This window comes from Impatiens glandulifera, chromosome 1 (genome assembly GCF_907164915.1).
Source record: "Impatiens glandulifera chromosome 1, dImpGla2.1, whole genome shotgun sequence".
Lineage (NCBI taxonomy): Eukaryota > Viridiplantae > Streptophyta > Magnoliopsida > Ericales > Balsaminaceae > Impatiens > Impatiens glandulifera.
Window position 1 is genome coordinate 39,261,704 of NC_061862.1, and position 23,416 is coordinate 39,285,119.

General features: G+C 32.2%; 3 protein-coding genes across 4 annotated transcripts; 1 reads left to right on the forward strand and 2 right to left on the reverse strand.

Moving 5' to 3' along the window:
• The first annotated feature begins 64 nt into the window (after positions 1-64).
• LOC124921092 lies at positions 65-424 on the forward strand. Its single transcript, XM_047461700.1, has one exon. It carries the CDS (start codon positions 139-141, stop codon positions 346-348), a length of 210 nt encoding a protein of 69 aa, XP_047317656.1. The 5' UTR covers positions 65-138; the 3' UTR covers positions 349-424.
• Positions 425-435: 11 nt separating this feature from the next.
• LOC124921091 lies at positions 436-1,641 on the reverse strand. Its single transcript, XM_047461699.1, has 2 exons — positions 1,057-1,641; positions 436-806 (listed from the first exon to the last, which is right to left on the reverse strand). Exons 1-2 carry the CDS (start codon positions 1,451-1,453, stop codon positions 790-792), a joined length of 414 nt encoding a protein of 137 aa, XP_047317655.1. The 5' UTR covers positions 1,454-1,641; the 3' UTR covers positions 436-789.
• A 3,727-nt stretch (positions 1,642-5,368) lies between these two features.
• Positions 5,369-20,635, reverse strand: LOC124925776 (MADS-box protein FLOWERING LOCUS C-like). 2 transcript variants are annotated; one of them, XM_047465871.1, is made up of 8 exons: positions 20,507-20,635; positions 20,192-20,402; positions 7,191-7,269; positions 6,601-6,665; positions 6,416-6,515; positions 6,228-6,269; positions 5,826-5,867; positions 5,369-5,723 (listed from the first exon to the last, which is right to left on the reverse strand). In XM_047465871.1, exons 2-8 carry the CDS (start codon positions 20,374-20,376, stop codon positions 5,661-5,663), a joined length of 576 nt encoding a protein of 191 aa, XP_047321827.1. In that variant the 5' UTR covers positions 20,377-20,402; positions 20,507-20,635; the 3' UTR covers positions 5,369-5,660. The 2 variants fall into 2 exon arrangements, with proteins under 2 accessions (XP_047321827.1, XP_047321836.1); XM_047465880.1 differs by having other exon boundaries at positions 20,497-20,596.
• Between the last annotated feature and the right edge of the window lie 2,781 nt (positions 20,636-23,416).

A 23,416-nucleotide genomic window follows, 5' to 3' on the forward strand; every position in this document is an offset into this window, starting at 1 on the left:
CCACACAATCCCAAGTAAAGGAAACGGGAACCCAACAGTTTATATATATAACAAAACTAGCTACACCGAAAATACTACTTACTTACTACACACATATACCAAGAAATTTTACAGACAGACAGACAGACAAAGAGAAATATGGCTGACTGGGGACCGGTGGTGATCGCGGTGGTGTTGTTTGTGCTTCTGTCGCCGGGGCTGCTGTTTCAGATACCGGGAAGGAACAGGGTCGTGGATTTCGGGAATATGCAGACCAGCGGCATGTCTATTCTAGTTCACACCATCATCTATTTTGGCCTTGTCACTATCTTCCTTATTGCCATCGGAGTTCACATCTACGCATCCTAGCCTAGCTAGCTAGCTAATTCTATCTTGGCCCTAATTCCCATTCATTCTTAATATATATGTTTGTGTTTTTACTCTATTATCAAGACAAGTGACAACAAGAATCTTATTATTTAATAAAAGATAATTGTGTAAAACATGAAGCAACAACAATCCTTCTTCTTGGAACAGAACAAAACAGATACAAATTAATAGTACATATATCAAACTAGGTATATATATATATATATATATGTTGTTTGTTGGGCATATCAAAAAAGAGCCAAGAAATATGATACAAGTGAATCTTAAAACTCATGTGTGTAAGAAAAGAAAGAACAAATACCAACCCATTTCACTAATAATAATAATAATAATAAAGAATAACTCACATGTGAAAGAATTTCTCTCCATAGATCTTGCTTTTGATTTTCTCCATGTTCTATTTCTATGCTCAAAACCACTTCAATACATCTTCCACTCTGCAATTCGAGGAGGAATCAAAAACAAACATCAATTAACAACATTCATTCATTCATTCATAGATATCCTCACTCAATGAACTAGCTAGGCCATTTAACATCAAAACAAGAATCAATCTAACTCCTCTCATTTGGGTATTGAAGAAGACAACATCAAAAGAAAGAATGAAACTTTATAGATATACTTGAGGATCCAATTTCAATTAACATGTCAGTCGAGAACAAGAGAGATTAATAGTTAGCTACTTACCAGGAACTTCCTTGGTGGTCGGAAAAGGAGGAGGCGGCGGCAAAAAATGAGAACAAATAGCGGATCCAAGAATGGATAAAGAAGAAACAACTCCAACGACATAGAGAACAGCAAGTAAACCTACAACCCAGGGCATTAACATGAAACCGATGATGAACGTGACGGATCCGCATAACATGAGCGCCAAAGATACACCCAGAAGCAAGGAGGCGAATCCGGCGGCCGACATAGGAGGCATGGAATTAAGAGGAAGAGGACGGTTAATGGACGAGGGAGAGTAGTGATCGGAGAAGGAGATTGGCGTTGGCGTTGGCGTTGGGGGATAGCGAAGGAGGTTGAGAATCAAAGTAGAAAGGTCGTAGAAAGACCCAGACTGGCGCTCGTCGCGTCTCGTCATGACTGAACTTGATGATTTAGGACTAGCTAGCTAGGATTCTAGGAAGAAGAAGAAGAAGATTCCATGGATGGATTGGTTTATGGGTTTTGCTAAAATCGAGGCAATTGGATAATCTATACTATTATCTATCTATTTACCTGCCAAAAGAGTCGGTCCCTTTCCTTCTTCTCCTCTCTATTCTCGTTTTCTTATTTCTGCATCAATATCTAGAGTCTCTAAGGACTAGATTGAGGAATGGTTTTTTTTGGACTGGATTGAGGAATCGTTTTTTTTTAGGTTTTTTTTAAAAATATTTGTGAGTAAAAATTTGAAAAAAATTAGATTTTAAAATTTAAAGACTAATTTATCTTTTTACTTTATAGGATATAGTGTAAGTTAGGAAGCATGGATACGGGTGCGCAATGCGAGGATACGCCGATTCGACAAAATTTAAAAAACAAGAATTCGGGTGCGGGGATACGTCATATAAAATATAATTATATAATTATATAAATTATAAGTACACAAAGTTACAATCTGACTTCCATATTGCCAATAGTCTTAATCATCTTGTAAAAACATTGCTTCAAACTCCGACTCATCTAGTGAAAGGCTAGATATTTCAAGTTCTTCGGCACCATCAAGCGGATCAAATCAGTCACCTCCTACATCCCACAACCTTGATTGCCCTTGCTTGTAATGTTCATTTGTTTTTGAAAGAAGCCTAAGATTGTTGTGCACAAAAACTAAATTTTCCGCTCGTTTTGGTAGTATCTTATTCTTTCGAATTGAGTGAATAAAAGAATATGTGCTCCAATTTCGCTCACAACAAAAAGAAGAACAAGGTTGGCAAAATAGTTTCAAAGCTATTTTTTGGAGATTTGGTGTTGAAGCTCCACGAACAATCCACCACATTCGTGGTTCCATAATGCTTCTTTCTTCCACGGAATCGGGACAACCAAAAATATCCATTTGCCCCGAAAAGCGAGCAAATTCAATATTTACCGATGTTCTTGCTTCACTTGATGGAAAGTATCGTTTGAGGCACTTATTTCTTTCTTCCGATAGCTTAATATCAAGATGAGGAGAAATACGAATTCTTTCTCACACAGAAGAAGAAGAAGAAGAACTAGCCTGATAGTGGAAGAATGGTAGTGGAAGACAGGCAGCCGAGAGAGAAGCACCGTAGAAATTAGGTTTTTTAATTTGGGGGCTGGGGGCTCATAGTCATATTAAATATTTGGGGGGTTTTTTAATTTGGGTTTTTTTTAATATTTTGGAACTCATATTTACTGAATATGTCATTCCCGCACCCCTATTCTTGCACCCCCGCACCCCTCACCTTCGATTCTGGGATACGCCACGTGGCGCACCCCGTACGCACTCTCAGCCGCACCCCGCACCCTCGCACCCCCGAAGCACCCGGTGCGCAGTGCGCTACAGAAACGAAGCATCCATACTTCCTAGGGTGTAAGTAAGAGAATGATGGTTTAGATAGATGATAAAATTAAAGGGTAGTTTTGATATTTAAATGATAAAATTATTTGATTTAATGGTTGATAAGATGTTTGAGTTTTTGGATAAAAAGTGAGTTGTATTCCTAAAACCCCTTCATTAAACGAACTCTAAGGTAAGTTTGAATCATCAGAATTTATTTAACTTATACTCATCAATTTATAGTTTGAATTTAGATAGAGGAGAAAATACACGTAGAAAAGAAAATTATGCAAAATATATTAATTTTTTATTAAAATTATTATAACATATTATTACAAACACTTAAATTCAAACACTTCAAACACACCCACGGTTAGAAACTTCATTAATTAGAGATGAAATCTACTGTTTTAAAATTTATGTTTCACTTGGACCACCTTTATAAAAATTTTTTCTTTTTTTTTCATTATTTTTGACTTATTCTTTAAAATAATTAATTTTTGTGAAAGTGGTATATATAATAAAATATATAATTTGAAATAGCATATTTGAACTCATTCATCATCCTATCAAATTAATAGTTTAAATATGGATGGTGAAAATAAATGAAGGACATTTGAAGATGGTATGATCTTGGATTTTATCTAAGTTTTGTATAATTTTTTTATTATTTAAAAAAAAAAAAATAATGATCATTTTATTTTTTAAATAGATAAAATTAAAAGAGATAATATATTAAATAAATGATAATTTTATATTTTGATAGTTACAAATAAAGTGAAATGAAGAAAAATATTATATTTGTATAAAAATTTCAAAAGAAATCAATATCCATTAATTATTAATATTTTTTTTAAATAACTCATTACAAACTCTATTAGGTAGGGATTTAGAGTTTAGGATTTAGAGTTTAAGGTTTAGAGTTTAGGGTTTAGGGTTATGTGAGTTTAAAAGTATTTGAGTCAGTTGAATATATATTCAAATGATTTAGTGCATGTACTAAATAGGTTTATTTGGTTTATTTTGGTTAAAGTGGTAAAAAAACTTGTATGAAATATGAATACGTTTATTTGGGTATAATGGGTTTTGGGACATTTAATTCCCACTGTTGTTAAAAATTATGGAGCGTGTCAATGGGTAATAGAGTTTAATAATTTAAAATTTAGAAAAAATTGGTAAGAGTAAAATGATATTTTAAATAGAGATATAAAGTGATTGAAATGATTGAAGTGATGGAGAGGAGGAGAGAGAAAAATCAAATTTAATCTTAAAAAAACAAAAACAAATAGGACAGCCCTTAGCTAAGTGGATTAAAATTATTATTATTTATTTATTTATGTTTAGTGAATGGATAATTTTTATTTCTCAATCATATACCCTTATCCATATGAAAGTGTGGACTTTCGGACAAGATATAACAATTTGAAAAAAAAAAAAAAAAGAATTATTATTTTCTACTTTGTTATTTGATTATTTTTTTGTACATTTCAAAATATTACTCCACTAACTTATTTTTATGTAAACAAAACTTTTTCTTAAAAAATCATAAATAACCCATATCAAACAAGCTGGAAAAAGTTAAAAGAATAAAATATTAATTTGATAAAAAAATAAATAAATTAAAAGGCAGGTAAGAAGTAGTGGTTAACTAAGAGCGACGTGTTCATTTGTGGGTGGTTGGGGAATCGGTGGTGCAGACTGCAGATAAACTAACCCCTTTTATTTCTTACTATTCTTCTCCCTAGTCCTTCCACTAAAAAATTGAATTTTTTATTACATTTCAAAATATTACACAATAAATTTCAATAACTATAATTAATTTAATATTTAAAGTATAATATTAGCTTAAAAAAAATACTAGTGATTATTCTTAATTAATTTATAGGATATTGAATAAATAATTGCGTTTACAAATTATATAGAATATGTATAAATTATATGTATGTTATTATTATTTAAATTAATAAGAAATGCTATAAATTATATATATTTATATTTTAAAATATAATAAATATAAGTATAAACATACAATTTTGTTATTTCATTTCAAGTAAATATAGTAAGCTAAATTTTATTTATTAAAATAATATAAAAATTCATAATTTTATTATTATTAGAAAAGTTTCATTTGATAAATAAGTTAAAAACTCATTAATCTTTTTTAAGATCTCTATACTCTTTAAAATTTGCTTTTATCATTGGTGAACTATTTAAGTTATGCTTTCGTTGAACTTAAACGACTCTTATTTATATAATTTGCAATGAACATTTAAAAATATATATATATTTTAATATTAAAATTAATAAAAAAAAAATTAATTATTAAAATCAAAGTTCACACGAATTAAATTCACACTTAAAACACTTTAAATGGTAATGAACATTACTACTTCCAATTCTAAGTTTTTTTCTGAAAGTTGAAACCGATTCTCAAGCCGACCATTATCCGCAACATTCAAATAAATTTGGGGTTGAACAAAGGTAATCATTAGGTATTTGAAAGGGGAGATAATCTAATATTCTTGATGTCCATCATCATATAAGGTAATTTGGTATCTCTACATCTCTTATACTACATGATTAAGTCATATACTTTATCAACTGGATTGTCTCTAAATTGACCAAATCATTATCAATTTGATTTGAGAGACACATTTATACATATATATGGTAAAATAATAATTTGATCACACAAACAATGGTCAAAATGTGCAAAAAACTAGCACAGCAATGGAATTGAGACCATAGTTATTAAGGATATTGAAGGACAAACCGAGCAAGCATCCACAATTCAAAGCCATTTCAGCATTTCCTCTTGTGAAGAACAGTTCATTTCGGCATTCATCTCAGCAGCCTGCAGCAAGTTCCCAAGCATCATGCATATTCTACATATAATCTTGCATGACAGTTCTAACAGAGTATTATTATTAAAAAGTCTTTGATTTTGAATACTTACTTCCTTCATAAGAATCTCCTTCTCTTCTCTTAGCAATCTTTCCTGTTCACAACAACATTTGAAAAGAGGTGTCAGAATACATGGTTATGTGAAATGGTATAAAGTAAGGCCTTGGTTATTTGAAAATGACCATTTGAATCATCATGTGAATTTGGATAGTGAGTTATTTGAAGTTTATCTCAAATCATCCACATCAAACAAGATAACAACTATAACTCAGAATGCATAACTTTATATCTCAAGTGCTTGTGGCAGCAGAAATACAGGGCTGGATGAATATTTTTTGTAAACTTCAGGTTAATAATCATAAATAAATTAAATACCCTTTTGATACAATACTAATACAGGTTAAAGATCATAATTAAACTTCTTTCTAAAATCAACATGAGACTAATATCATACCTTTTCACGAAGAATCATAACGGATTCCGCCATTAGTTTTGTCTGTGCATGAAAATGAATAAGAACTTAATCAGAAATTCTGAACAGCAACAAAAAACAGTTAAATAATGCAGGTTATAGGAGAAAATAAAGTTGATTGTATATATAAATGCATAACTACAAAAGAAATGACTAAGAGGATCAGTGACCTTTCTCAATCTTATTTCCAATAGAGCTGACCTCAGGTTTTCCTCTAATTGTCCCAGATCAGTAATACTGAGTTCCTCCATGATTTTTTCCCCAAGATGACTGTAGAGAATTAAAGTATATAGTTTTTCTCATCAAACACATATTTTGCGCTTTATACATTAGAACATTTCCAAATGACCGTTACCTTCCAATTACTTCCAAGAGTTCTGCATATGTCCAAGTTCTTGCATCTTTTCTAGATGCCATATTCTACACAAAATAAACATTCTCTTATGTTCATAGAAAGTACAAATAAATTGGATAAAATTTTTAAATCCGAAACACAACATGTGGAAAATGTTTTGTTGAAGGTCAATATCATATATCGACCACATTAGAAGGTGGATTTATAAGCAGAAAATACCATACCAGAAAAATGAAAAATTGGAGAAAAGTTCTCTGTGGAGTCCTAACACTTCAAAATAAATTCACTATGTTAAGGCCAAGATGCTATTTCATTAACAGTTTGATTCATTTCTAATTCCCATGGTGACAATAGTTTTCAGAACTAGTAGGCTGTGTTTTATTGTGGTTAATATTCATTTTGTATTCCATTCTTTGATAGGCCTAAGATTAAAGGATCAGATTATGCTTTCTATACCCTAGGAGACTAAGGGATTTGACTATTGTTTATCTTTGACATTACAAATAGAAGATTTCCTGAAAGAAGAGTATCACAATAAAATATCATATTTTAATGTCAAAGATTAGTAGTCACAAACAAACAAAATTTACCTCAGCCTCATAAAACCGATCAGCAGATTTTTCTTTTCCTTCAGATAACCCTTTGTATCGCTGAATGATCTGTGTCAAACTGAACCAAAATGACTAGTTACTAATTCTATAATTTATGCGTTAGTAAAACATATTAGCAGGTTTAATCAGAATTACTCCCAATCATTCGTAGTTTAAGCTAAACATCATATAACAGGATAAATTTGTCAAGACACAACATCCTCACAAGGGCATAAATCAGTCTTAAGTGTTCACTGGTTACAAGGAAAAGAATGGTCACCATATCCAGAACAAGAGTATCACAATTGTCTATACATGAAAACAGAGAACAATCAACTTAAGAAAACCAATTACAATATGCAGAAGCAATTTCATTTAAAAGGAATATTGACACACAATCTGTTCAGTTACAATATCAAAGTAGCTAAGTAGTACATCTAGAGAACCATAAAGGATCAGACCAATTAGTAAAGGAACTTGAAACCAGATGTCTGCAAAACTGTCCAAGCTAACAAAATTCTTTGGATAGTGTTTTCAGACTATCAATGGTGAGTACTCCACTCTGAATTCCCACTTTTGGATAGTGTTTTTTTTATAACTTTATAAAAGCTAGACTTAGCTAATGGGTTAAGGTGCTTGAGTTCCATTCCATTGCCCTTGGATCTTCTTTATCAGAACAATAAAACTCGAGTTCCAACTCTTTTCCAAAGAGCTGTTGAGTTGTACTTGTAAGATCCCAAAAGTCTGTATCTTTAATATATCTAGGCTGGGGGCTTTATCTATAAAAAGAGAAGTAAGCCATATTTAATAGAAAATACACTAAACATAGGGAAAATTAATAAAACAGTCAAACAAGTAACTTTAATTATTTACAAGAAATTTTCAATGGGAATTCATATCTCAAAGTGTACATAAGTAAAGAAAATATAGATTAAAACAATACTATTTGTCACCTCAATTGTCATTAATAAACAAATCTGTTTTGTTTACCTTAGACAGTAATAAGTAATAAAATATTTTACACTTTTTTTTTTTCCTTTTTCCTTTTTCCTTTTTCCTTTTTCCTTTTTCCTTTTTCTCATTCTTGATTTTCTTCTTTCTAGGACTTTCTAGGATTTGGGAATGAACTTTGTGTTCATATGTTTTACTTTTCTTTATTTTCTTTTATAAAAAATATATATATTTTAGATTTGAGCGTTCTTGAGTTTTTTCTCTGACGGTTTCGTCATTTAAAAAAACTGCCACTGTCATTTTATATTTCGTCCGAATCTGGCTGTATTCGTGTTTCGACATATTTCTATCCAAAAAATTATTATTTTTCACTTTCATCCAGCGACATTCCGGCGATTCAAAACCAACTCGCTGTAATCAAATATTCAGCGACACTCCGACGATTCAAAGTCAGCTCGCTGTCATCAACATTCCGGCGATTCAAAATCACTCGCTGAAGTGAAAGAATGTCATCAACACTTCATCCCCTCGACAACATCTTCTCCGCAACTCACTTTGGCGGCACAATCAACTTCAGCTGCCCCAAAGCGTTTAACGCTCACTTAGGCACATGTAATCCAAAAGATTGGATTGTTGATTCAAGGACATCAGAGCACATTACGGGAAACCTATCTCTACTATATGATTTTTATATACAAAATCATTTATCCACTTTTTTGTGTGGCTAACGGCGCATCCGCAAAAGTTCTAGGAACCGGATCAGCTTACGTAACACCTAAGCTTTGTTTAAAAATTGTTCTCTATGTTCCAAATCTTGATTGTAATCTATAGTCAATTAGACAAGATTTGTCATGATTTAAAATGTCTTACCAAATTATATCCGAATAGTTGTGAATTTTAGGATAGAGAACGGGGAGAATGATTGGAAATGCTAAGTTGTGTTCAGGACTCTACATTTTACAACATTATCCGCATATAGAGAAGGTTTCAGGTTATTCAACTTCTCTCTCAAATAAACGTGCTAAAATAATGTTGTGACATCGTAGACTTGGACATCCTAGCTTTTTATATTTGGCTAAAATACTTCCGAACTTATTTATCAATGAAACTACCACTTCTTTTCATTGTGACACTTGTCAATTTGACAAACATACTCGATTATCTTACCCAAGCGTTGCATATAAACCATCTAAACCATTCTCATTAATTTATAGTGACGTGTGGGGACCTACCCGCACTAAAACTTTAAATGGTAAACGTTGATTTTGTGATCTTTATCGACGATCACACTCGCCTTACTTGGCTCTTTCTAATGAAGGAAAAATCTAAGGTTTATCAAATTTTTAAAGACTTTTTCATCTTAATCCAAAATCAATTCCAATCATCCATCCAAGCCTTCAAAATCGATAACGGACGTGAATTCTTTTCTTCAAACCTCGGCGACTTCCTAAATTCAAAGGGCATCATTCACTTAAGCTCTTGTGTTGATACTCCCCAACAAAATGGCGTAGCCGAAAGAAAAAACTGTCATCTACTCGAGGTAACTCGATCTCTTTTAATCGATTCAAATGCACCCAAAATATATTGGGGAGATGTTATATCTACCGATGTCCACTTCATTAACCGTATGCCATCATGCATTCTTCAATTCTAAAGTCCAATTGAAACTCTTTTAAAATTATTTCCCAATTCTAAAATTGCATCCAAACACACTCCCCGTAAAAATAATTGGATGCATCTCTTTTTTCCATACTCATAACCACAATCGGGAAAAACTCGACCCTCGAGCCAAAAAATGTATCTTTGTAAGGTACTCACAAAATCAGAAAGGATACAAATGCTATTGTCATCACTCTAAAAAGACTTTCTACTCCATGAATGTCTCATTCTTTGAAGATCAACCCTTCTACCACCATGTTGAGGGGGAGAATCTCAACAATCTTCAACATGATGGTCCTCCCCAAAACATCATCCCTCGTACCTTCATACATGTACCTGAAAACACAATATCATCTTCAATAGAAGTTACATCCGAACCTACAACCATTTCTTCACCAGCATCAAATACAGTCATACCTGAATCTGTAATTGAAACCACAATATCATCTCCAATCAAAGTGACAACCAAACCCACAACCACTTCTTCACCAACCCCACATCCATCTCCTTCAGAAAAAGAGCTAAAAGTCTACATTTGAGGTATGCCAGTTAATCATGATATTCCTTCTATTGACTTACACATTACTCTCAAGAAAGGTGTCAAGTCATGCACAAATCACTCGATCTCGAAATTTGTTTCATACAAATGTTTATCGGAGTCATACCGGGCATGCATTGCCGACTACGACAATGTGAAAATACTTACATCCATTCATGAAGACTTCGAACAACCAGAATGGAAACGTTCCGTTAATGAGGAAATTGAGGCACTTATAAAAAAGCATACATGGTCCCACTGTGAGTTTCCAAAAGCGAAGAAACCCATCGAATATAATTGGATCTTCAAGACGAAACATAACTCAGACGGATCGATTGAAAGGTACAAAGCACGTCTAGTCGCCAAAGGATTTTTCCAATCATATATGATAGATTACTTAGAAACCTTTGCGCCCGTTGCCAAACTCAACACCATCCGAATACTTCTATTTTTAGCGGCTAACAAAGATTGAGAACTACACCAACTCGACGTAAAAAATGATTTTCTAAATGGAGACCTTGAAAAAAAAGTCTACATGAACGTGCCTCCTGGTATTAGTGTTTCACCTAACGAAGTTTGTCGCCTCCTAGTATTAGTGCTTCACCTAACGAAGTTTGTCGCCTCCATAAATCTCTTTATGGTCTCAAACAATCATCAAGGCATGGTTCAAAAAATTCTCAATCTCCATATTCAAGAATGACTTCTCTCAATGCCAAGCCGACCACACTATGTTTGTCAAGATTGCTCCGAATAAAAAGACCACAATCCTCATTGTCTACGTTGATGACATCATTATAACCGGAGACGATGAAACAGAGATTCAAAATTTAAAAGAGTTCATTAGTAGCCGATTTGTCACCAAAAGATCTCGAACCCCTCAAATTTTTTCTAGAAATGGAACTTGTCCGATAAAAAAAAGGGATCTTCTTATCTCAAAGGAAATACACCATATACCTTTTAAAGGAAACCGACATGCTTGGATGTAAGTCTGCCGATACCCCCATGGATTCGGTCCACAAACTTGGAAATAACAACGATGATACTCCAACCGACAAAGGTAGATACCAGCAATTCGTGGGGCGACTCCTGTACTTATCTCACATTCGTCCCGACATTGGTTTTGAAGTGAGCGTTGTTAGCCAATTCATGAATCGTCCATCCGAATATCATATAAACGCATTTTTCAGAATTCTAAGGTACCTAAAAGGTTTTTCGGGAAAAAGGCATTTTATTCACTAGTAAAGACGACAAGTCAATTCGTGTGTTCACCGATGCCGATTGGGTCGGGGACATTACCGACAGAAAATCTACCTCTAGATATTGTTCATTTGTATCGGACAACCTCGTCACATGGAGAAGCAAAAAACAATTTGTTGTCGCTCAGAGTAGTGCCGAAACTGAGAATCGTTCTCTTGCACTTGAAATTTGTGAAGGAATTTGGATACGCCGCATCCTTGAAGAGTTAGGATTGCCTCCAGATGGACCTATTCAAATGATGCGTGACAACCAAACTGCAATTTGCAAAGAATCCGGTTCATCATGATAGGATCAAACACATTGAAATTGATCGTCACTTTATTTCAGAGAACGTCAATAAATGCTCTATTACACCCATCTACGTTACATCTCGCAATCAGATGGCTGACATACTCACCAAAACTCTTCCCAAGCCGAATTTCGAGAAACTATGTGGCAAGTTGGGCACGTTCAATATCTACTACCCAACTTGAGGGATAGTGTAGTATTATCTCTTTATCTTCCTTGAAAATTGATACAATTTACTTGCACTCAACACTTTATTTTGCTTATACTCTACACATTACTTGTTGTCAGTCCTTACTTTATTTACACTCAATGTCTTTTGTATATCACACATCTCTCATTTAACCACAAGTAATATTTGAATAACATATTCACTCTTTACTCTCAAAAGCTCATTTCTCTACAAAGGTTATTGAAAATTAAAAAGAAGTAAAGAGACCTGAAAGGTGATGGTTAAAGTAAGAATATAAGGTAAGAGAAGAAGAAAATGATTAGTACAAGGTTAAGGAGAGGAAATAAGGGTGTGAAAAATAAAAACAATAATGAAACAAAGGTGTGAACAAAATTGTTTGAAAAATGGACTATAAGGAATGGTTATTTAGAAACTCCTATACTAACATTAAAAACTTAACAATAAAAAAATCCAAACCAATTACTAAATCTTTACCGTTCAATCATGCATTATTTAATTTGACTCACTATATTTCATATTTTGAAACAAACCAGCTCATTTAAAATAGTCGATATCTAAGAAAACAAATTTTCAATTACTTTTTTATTCGATAATGTATAGTTAAGAGTTCTACTAATTCTTATAAATACATAAAGGATGATAACATTATTAATTTAATAAAATATCAATTTAATATTTATTTTCAAAAACTCAATCAAATAATCTTAATTTATTTTTACACCATCAATTCTAAAATCAAATTGATTTAAATCACTGTCCCTTGAAGGTTACTCACAAATAAGTATGAAATTTACAAATTCCTATTTTTGTTAACATTTGTATCAAAATTAGTTGAACTTGCTTGCACATAGTTAAATTGACAAATTCTAGTCCAACTCAAAATTTTCTTTTAAAGCATAGTGCAAAATCATGCTCAAAATTTGGAGTCATAGTTTAAGATTAGTATGGTTTTAATAATTAATTTATTAAAAAATAATAAATGTATATATATAAAATTAAACAACATATAAGAGATATATAAGAGATTTGATGATAAATAAAAAGAGAAGAAGAGAGGACAAATGTAGTTTTTTTTTAGCTTAAATGATAATTAAATTTTATATTTTAATAATTAATTTTGTAAAGCATCAAAATAAAATACTTACTTCCAAATAAATTAATTTTTAATAACGCTAAATCTATAAATTTGTAACTAGCTAATGAACCAATTTTTAATAATATATATTCAATAGTTTTTTCAAATTATTCTATAATAAATGCTTCAATAATTTTCATAGTACTTTGGAGAGACACTTGTTTTATGTCCAAAATAGGATCATGAACTCTTTCTAAAGCTAGAACTCTATCTTCAGGCCCAAGGTCTACTAAATGCATATTTCTCAGCTAAACTTTATTCCAGGGAGAATACAAATGATATTCAAGTATAACCAAGAAAACTTACATATTTATTCTACACTCATTTCTCCAATAAATTAAATCAAGTTTGATATTTAATTCAAAAATTAACAATCTTTATTATAGAGTATTAAAGTAATAATTAAAATACAAATTTCTCTATAATTTAGATAAAGATTGTGATTCAATACTAGTTATAAAATAGTTTTATAACTCCTTTTAAATTTTAAATTTTAAGACTAACTAATAACAATTTGGATAAATGTGTTTTAAGAGAATAGATCAAGAGGTAAATAAAATAAAGTTCAATCTAACCCTTCCCTTCTATTTAAGAGTGGGGTACCAAGCTTAAACCTAATACTAATACAATTTATTTTGATATTTCTCTTTCCAACTTACATGAGATTTATTAGAATTTGGATATTTTACTCTTTTTGAGATTTTCATGAGATTTTTAATAGAAAAGAAAGCTAGAATGATTCACTTCTATTGAAATTCACTTAGTGATGACAGACTAGCAAACTTAGTGAAAGTTCTTGCACAAATTACAGTTCACCCGAAATCTAACAATAGTTTCATTCTACCATGCCCCTTTGGAAGGAAGTGTGAAAAACAGAAATCCCTTATATGATTTTTTTTTTGTGTGGAAAGCAATCCACAGAAAAGTTTTAACTATTGTAAAACTTAAAAGGAGGGGGATCATTTGGCCAATAGGTGTTGCTTATGTAAAAAGAACGATAAAACTATAGATCACATTTTTCTCCATTGCAACCTTACCAGATACATGTCGCCGCAGAACATTCTCAAATTTTAATAAAGACGGTTGAAAGCCTATACCCCTCATCAAGAGAAAAGTTTTGAAGTTGAAAAAATCAAAGGCATTATGCTTCATGTTTTTGTTTCTATTCGTAGAAAAATTATAAAATAGACGACTCTCAAAAAAATGTAGACAATTATTGGTTGAACCTCGTTATATCTTGTGTTCATTACTTTTATCCTAGTTTAATTTTAGAATTAATAATATAAACAATAACTAGTTTTATCCTATTTTGATTTTAGAATTGATAATATACTATTTTATTGAGTTCTTTAAGAGAAATATTGAAATAATATTATTAATTGAATCTTTAATATTTACAATAGTTTATATAGAAAAGTTAACTAATATGAAAAAACTTAAAAATTAATTAATATATAAAGTCTAATTAACCGGAGATAAAAATTTCTCTTATTTGTTTAATATTTTATCATCTCCTTCAAACGAAAAAGTGAGACACAAACCTTGAGTTTGCTATGTAAAATAACAAATCGATGAAAAATCAAGACTTTTGGTGAAAATATTATTCCCTTGATCTTCAATAAGAATGTACTGAATGAATAGTTGTTTACGAGCAACTTTTTCTCGAACAAAGTGAAACTCGAAATTAACTAAGTGGAGATTGAATCCAACAAAGATTAGTAACTGTATATACAATAGCACGATATTCAAATTCAGTACTAGAGCAAACAACTACTTATTATTTCTTAGAATTCCAAGAAATGAGGTTGTCACCTAGAAAAATATAAAATACAGTTCGACAACGACGACGATCATCAAGACATCCTGCCTAGTTAGCATCAGAGTATGCAACAAGAGGGAATTGAATTGTGAAATTGGACGAAGAAATATCCCATGACGAGGAGTATGACAAAGGTTTCGAATAATACGTTTAACCGTCCCTGATGAGAAGATATGAAAGTGTACATGAATTGACAAACTCGATTGACAACAAAGGCTAACTAATGACGAGTGAGTGTAAGATATTGTAGACCCCTATTATACTCCGATAGAGAAAAGAATCAGATAAAAGATCATCATCATGTTTAGAAAGAGATGAGCCAACAAAGACAAGAGTGTGTAATGCTTCACATATCAACATAATATCGTCAACATACTTGGATTGACAAAGAAATAAACCATTTTTGGTACGAGTAACTTTTATTTCAAGAAAGTAATGTAATTGACTTAAATCATTAACAGGGAATAATTAATTTAATTTAAATATATTTTTTTTGTTAAAAATGATTTAGAATTTTTTGTGAGAATAATATCATCCACATATACTAAAAAGTATGCGATTATTTGAGGCACATGATACACACAGATTTTGATTTTATGAAATCAAGAGATAGTAGAACAGTCTGGCACGAGTAGACTGTTTAAGACTGTAGATTGCTTTGTGAAGTTTGCCTATATGATTAGGAAAATTTGGATGAAAAAAAAGGGTGGTTGTGCCATGTAAACTTCTTCTTGTAGAGACTCATTAAGAAATGAGTTATTAATATCAAATTGATGAATGAACCATTAATAAGATATTGTCAAAAAAGAATAACATGGATAGTAGTGGATTTTGCCATATGACTGAATGTTTTTTCATAATCAATACTTTATTGTTGATGGAACCCTTTAACCACAATACGTGCTTTATGTCGATCAATAAACCATCAATTTTATGAGTTTGAAAACCCATTTACATTCAACAAGATTATAAGATGGTATACAAGGAATAAGAGACCATATTTTGTTTCAGTATATTCATTTGTCATGGCAAGACGCCATTGCGGATCCTTATTATAGTTTTAGTAAAACATGTAAGTGTTGTAGCGGAAGAAGTAACAATGAGAGATGTTGAGGACATGGATTGTGTTTTGTTGCGTGTGATCATCTGATGAGTAGAAAATTTAGGTGCAGTAATTGTTGTGATAATTGGTTGTGTTGAAAGAACGATAATAGTAGTAAAAGAATATTATATAGTGTTTGGTGATGTTGTAGAGGTCGAAGAGGGTGATGGTGGAGATGATAAAGTGATATGAGGTAATAATATAGTATTACTGAATTAAGTATAATTGTTAGAAGAGATGTTTCATTATCTTCAGGTGATTTAGACAAGTGAACAAGGTATTGGAAAAGTGAGTTTGTCAAAAGTGACATGTCGAAAGTCCAGACAAAATATGAAGACACTTATAACCTTTGTGAGATAAACTGTAACAAAAGGAACCGCATTCGGTAGTATAAAAATCGAGTTTGTATTTATTGTACGATCGTGTGTCTAGAATGGTGAACGTTGATGTAATGTCGGAGTAGGAAGACGATTGATAATATATGTGACCGTTTCAAAAGCTTCACTCCAATAATGTAGTGACATAGATGAATGAGCCAATAAAGTGAGACTAGTTTCTGTAATGTGATGAATTTTCGTTCAGTAATATTGTTTTGCTCACTAGTATGTGGGAAAGATAAGAGATAATGTAAAATACCATGATGATCCGTTGGTGATTTCAAACTTCTATATTCTTATCTCCAATCAGTTGGTAATATTTTGAATTAGTTGGTAATATTTTGATTTTTCGACTAAACAAATTTTCAACAAGTCGAAGAAAGTTATAAATGTATTCAAAACATCAAACTTTTTCTTTAGCGAATATATTTTCTTTAGCGAATATATCCGTGTGAATTTGCTAAATCATCCACAAAATGTACGAAATAACGACAACTAGTAGACGAAAATTCAAGAGCAACTTCCCTAATAACTTCCCAAATATCTGAATGAATTAGGTCTAAAGGAGCCATAAATGTAAATTTAGAAGCCGAAAAATGTAGTTGATGTGTTTTCTCATATTGACATGATCCACTAAAAGAAATAATATTACTACTTGAAACTGGTAATTTAAAGTGTGATATAACTAAAGATGTAATAACACTAGAAAGATGTTCAAGTCGTGAATATCAAATTTAAGTCGGAGATCGAAAACTAATAAATATTTGTTTATTAGAACATGTCGAAAAAGAACTTTCAATATAGTAAATATAATAAAGTATGTCATTGAGTAATCCCCTAAAAAGCATTGTCTCTTTAATAAGACAAAGATTCGAGTGAAATTCAAAAAACACGTTATTATCTGATGAAAATCTCGCGATACTCATCAATTTTTTAATAATCCGAAACATTTAAGATATTACGTAAGTAGATAGATTTTTGTTGATATAAAATTTTAGTGGTATAGTTGGATTACATATATAAAGAGCACGTGCGTGTAGATTATTCAGATAAGAAATAATAATGTTGGTAGCACCTAAATTTGGACATCAAGTGGGAACTACAATAGTAGACGATGAAACTAACATTGTCATATGATTTGTAGAAACTAACATTGTCATATGTTATTGTACATTACATATTTGACAAAGTGAATTATAAAAACAACTTTCAGAGCGATGACAAAATTTATGACAAAAATTACATTACAAACGACTATTGTCTCGGTTTTGTCTTTGATTCATTCTGCCTCCATATCCATAAATATAAGCAACATTCGTTGAAACGTCCGAGGGCGAAATATTTTCATAATGAAATTTTCTTTTCTTGAATATGAGTCATTGTTCATGATTTACAAGGATGTTTGTCATCTCAGTAAACGATAGATTTTGTTCGAAAGTTATAGCACATATCATCGACTTGAATTCGTCTCTAAACCCGTTGAGTAGAGTTAATTGCAAATCTTGATCAGAAACATATTATCCGACAGCGATATGTGCATAGACGGGTTTCTAATATGTTGAATGAAGTTAAGAAGAGAGTCATTATATTTATGTGCGTTTAAGAGTTGACTCCATAACTGAAATAGTCTGCTCTTTGATTGAAAAACTAGAACTTCTCTAGGGTTTCCCAAAGTTTTTGCGCCCAAGATGATTTTGAGACTTGTTGACGAATCTCGCCAGTCAATGTTGAAAAGAGTCATTCAAGTACCATATAATCTTGGGTATGATCTTAAATACGTTATTGTTTAAATTTTAAATTATTAATTTGAATTGTATTCTTTTGATCATCTGTTTTTTAATAAATTTGTGAAGAATTTTAAGATTCCCTTTACTATATCTATAAAATTATAACCTATCATGATTTGAAGAGTAACTTGTGATTTCCAATAAATATAATTGTTTTTATTAGTAGTAGAACTGAGAAGTGATATTGTTCATCTATTGAAATCGCTTTCAGGAAATTTTCTTTATAAGTTCTGATACTAAGTTTAATTTTAGAATTAATAATATAAACAAGAACTATTAAATTTTTAAAAAGAAAGATTGAAATAATATTATTAATTGAATGTTTAATATTTACACTAATTTATTTGTTTATAATAATAAGTTAACTAATATGAAAAACTTAAAAACTATTTATTATATAAAGCCTAATTAATATTTGTTATTAATCCTTTATGACTTTCTTAACCTAGAGTAGTAAAATGTTCCATTAAATCTATTTATTCTATATTTTTTCTACCATTCTTTTTCTATGCATTAATGCAACCCAGCCGTCAGTGGAGCAACCACCGTGTCCACTTTGGTTCATTGCAAATCACACAGCCCAAAGTCTACCCAAAAATATTTATAGCTCATTCTGATTTTGGTCTAAATATTAACACAGAAGTTTTGACATCACTTCCACATTCTCACATAAATGTTTCAAAAGTTATGTTTGAGTGTCCTTGTTTAAGTTGAAATTTACCTCCTAATTTTATAGAACATTAAACCAAAACACATTTTATAGCAATTAATAACAATTTATAGCAATGGTTGAGGGTTGTCTTCCCAACAATTTCGTTTATACTTTTTTTTATAAAGTTTTCTTTATTAAATTAGTTTTCTTCTAGTAATTTTATCATTTTCAAAATAGATGAAGAAATTTCCATTCTCTTTAAATTTTTATCTTCTTCATTCATACTCTAATGTAAATAGAAATGCCTTCAACATTGATGGGTTCAACATTTATACCATTTAGAGAAAAAAAACTAAAAGTTAATATTTGTTGTTGTGTTCAGATTTTTAATGTTCATTATTGTATCCTACAAACCTCAATGAGTATTATAACCATCATTTTGAACACAATACATAAATAAAAAATATTTGTCATATACATATCTAACAAATTTATTTCATTGAACTCATACTTATTATAAAGGATCATCTAAGCTAAGCCTATATATGCCTACAAAATATTTACAAACTGTCCTTTCATAAGTCAATGCACAATTATCTGGCTTATGGATAATCAAACAGACAAATTCTCTTCCAATTGATCTTGCTTCTTTTCTGGAATTCCCTAAGGGCAAGTCCAAAATCATACTATACATGTTCGGGTCTTTGAACTAAAAGATTAATCTAATCAAGGCAGTAACAACTGTTGCAACTGGTATTAACTCTGTTAACCATTAGTATGCTGGAAGAATCTAGCGAAACTTGAAGGGCAGCAAGACAAACATAAGGGTGTGAGTCAGTTTCAAGGAGTAACTATAAAGAGCGGGAATTTAGTGTTATAAATGGTGTCGGGAATGATGTAGCAACACGTGATTGGACTTAAATCTAATAAGAAAGAGAAGTTTCATTTTCATATCATTCCCGACACCATGACACCAAATTCCCTCTATTCTATGTTTGTTATATTCTCCTTTATTTCCTGTTATTTCAGCTATAGGTTAATCCGAATAAGAACGTGTTTGTCAAATCGATAAATGAAAGGAAACACTAATCCAAGGTGAAAGTTGTTGTAAGGTAAGTAACGCGTCGATTTAATTAACCTAAGCCCTAAGAAACGAGAAGAAAAGAGTTTCGAATATGCAAAAAGTAAACGGGAAAGACAAATAGATGTGAAATTTGAAGCGAGAACATGTGAGATAGAAAAGAACCTGTCGCAATTGCAGAATTCGTAGAGCCGGCCTCTTGCGGAGAAGATGATTAAGGCGATATCAGCTTCGCAGAGGACGGAAAGCTCACGAGCCTTCTTGATAAGTCCGTTTCGCCTTTTGGAAAAAGTGACTAGACGACTGCTCTTGTCCTCGATTCGCTTCATCTCCAACTTTTTCCGCCCCATTTCGAATCGGCGTCTCCTTACGGAACCTGGAAAAAAGAAACAGAAGGAAGACGATAATGTCGGCCTTTAACAACGCATGCAGTAATCTTAAGTAAGGGATGAAATTCTGAGTTGATTAACCATGAATTACCGCAGCATAGCGCTTCTGATCTTATTTCATCGGCAGGCGGCTCCACTCGTTTAAGTCGGTTGTAACCTGGCTGTGCTCTTGTGACCGTCCTTCATAAGAGATGATGATGATGATTGAAAAAGGTGTTTTGTATGGATCAAGATTGAGATGAAAATTAATAATAATAATTAATAAGCAAATAAAATCATTTTATTCATATTAATTGTTTTATTGAATAAATAAATATTTATAATATAATATTATTAATTGTTTAATATATAATTTTGTATCTCAATTCTAAATTATTTGTTTTTATAAACTCAATGTTCTAGAAGAAACTAGACAAACTCAATTTTTTTAATGTTCTAGATGGTTACTTTCCTCAAAAGAGAAGGGATCAAGAGCTTATTTGAGAAATTTGATGAAATAACTTTCATAACAAGGATATTTTAAAAAATAACAGAGGAATTAATATTTTACAAAATTGACTTTTGTTCCTGACAAAAGACTAAATTATCTCATAACAAAATATTTTCTTTTTTCCCTTCGATTCCCTTCATTTCTCTTATTTCTCTCTTCTTCTTCCCCGATTGTTCGTATCATTCCCATCTTCTTTCACTCTTCTTCTACCCCGATTGTTGGTATTCTTCCCCTCTTCTTTCTCTCTTCTTCTCTCCCGATCAACGAAGCCGATCAACGAACCCGATCGATGAAGCAACTCCCCGATCAACGCAGACAACAACTCTCAGCGATCCCAACAACTCTAAACGCCAGAACGCCAGCGACGACGTCATCATCATTTTAAGTAAGTTTTTCCATCGTTTTCCTCTTGCATGCATGCTAAGTAGAAATAGTTTTAGGGTTTAGGTTTAAAGTTTTATTTGGGAAGAATTGATTTGTGAATGTTGAATGGTTTGAAAGGGTTGGAATATGTATATTACGTTTGCGCAAATGCATTTTGCGTCTACGAAGATGAATTTTGCATCTGCGTAAATTACATTTTGCGTCGGCGCAAATTGCGCAGACGCAAAATTTATCTTCGCGGACGCAAAATGCAATTTGCGCCGACGCAAAATGAAGTTTTCTTGTGTTTTCATTAGTCTAACATAATGTTTCTTTGTAGATAGAAACAACCAAAACCAAATCCATTATTGAGAAGTTTCATGGCCGTGTTTCATGGAAATCCGTTAGTACCTTCTTGTCAAAGATAAAGGAGAAGTTTAATAACCTTGATCTTATGGATAGTGCTTTGCAGACTCAATTCTAGCATATATTGAAAACCCGACTGTATTTTTCTCAGGAAAAATAATCCATCAGATGTTGATGAGGAAAAATAGCTCAAATTTGAAGGAGATATGTTTCCCAGTCAATGGTCAGGAGCTTGGGCATGAAGGAATATGCCTTGGTGACATGCCTCAACTTTGGCAGATTTCCTGTGGTGGAAAACAGGCACGTTGAAAAATGTTCACCCTTGTCCACAAATATTTTGGGGGTAAAACGATTGTTAGAGTGAATGAGGTTCAAACAAGTTTTTTTCGATGCTCTAATAAGGAGGATGCATGGAAGATGGGGCTCATATACCTGATTTACCAGTATCTTTTCGCATTTGATAATATGAGAATGGTAAGTTTGGAAATCTTCAGCATGGTGGAAGACATGGAGATGTTCCTTCAATTTTCATTGAGAAATGTGTCATTCAGTGCAACCTTGAAGAGTATTGACAAAGACATGAAACATCTCCAAGAAGTTTATCTGGACAAGAGGGAAACCTGCAAGAGGAAAAACGATTGTGATGTCATTTTGACTTGGGAAATATCTTGTTGCTCACATATGTCATTTTGACTTGGGAAGACATCTTGTTGCTTAAATAAGTCATTTTCCTGGTCAAATATCATGAATATGTCATGATTACATCTTGGAACCACATTTCCTGGTATTTTGCTTTCTTGAGTTGAAGGTAGTGACTTCTCTACTAAAGAGACACACGGTGGAGTACGATGATGGTGGAGTGAAGTCGAATTTTTTTTAAATAGAACGTCACATCCCTATCTAGCTTCATATCAGCAAGAGGAGCATTCATTATACTCATATTATACTTCACTTTTACCACTAAATCATATCTTAATTTGTCCACACCAATAGCATCATAGACGATGTCAGCTAATTCGACATATGTAGCATTTCAGGGTAAATTAATACCTTGACATTAACTTGAGACAAAAGAACTAACACCACCATCATCAATTTTCCACTCTCCATCATAGAGGACAAAAACACTCACAAAGTGATCTGTAATTGATAAAAATTCACAGAAGCGAGTGGAAAGTGTACTAACAGTTTGCAAAGTGCAGTTTCCGACGACACAAAGTGCATCTTGCTCTGACACAAAGTGTAGTTTGCGCTGGCACAAAGTCCGCAAAGAGAAGTTTGAGCGATGCAAAGTGCAGAAAAGTGAGCAAAGTGCAGTTTGCGCTGATTCAATGTGCATCTTGCGCCGACGCAGATTACACTTTACGTCGGCGCAAGATGCACTCTGCGTTCCCAATTGATTAATAACAATTGTTTTCAGCTATAACCAATCAATACCAAACTTACCCATCGCCGTATGTTGAAGATCTAGCTTGATGGAGTCGTTGGGGGCTACAGTTTGGTGTAGATGCTATAGTCGTCGGGGGGATAGCAGACATCGGGAGGGGAAGTAGAAGAAGTGGACGTCCGACGTTGCTTTTCTTGGACGTCTCGTTGTCGGGATCCCGTCGCGCTGAGGGAGAAGATGAGAGAAAGTAGATAGTATAAGAGAAGGGCCGAAGAAAAAGAAGAAGACATTTTTTAGGAGGTAATTGGGTCTTTTTCTAGGGACAAAAGGTCAATTTTAAAAAAAAAAAAAAAAAAAAAAAATTAATAATTCCCTGTTATTTTTAAAAATAAATT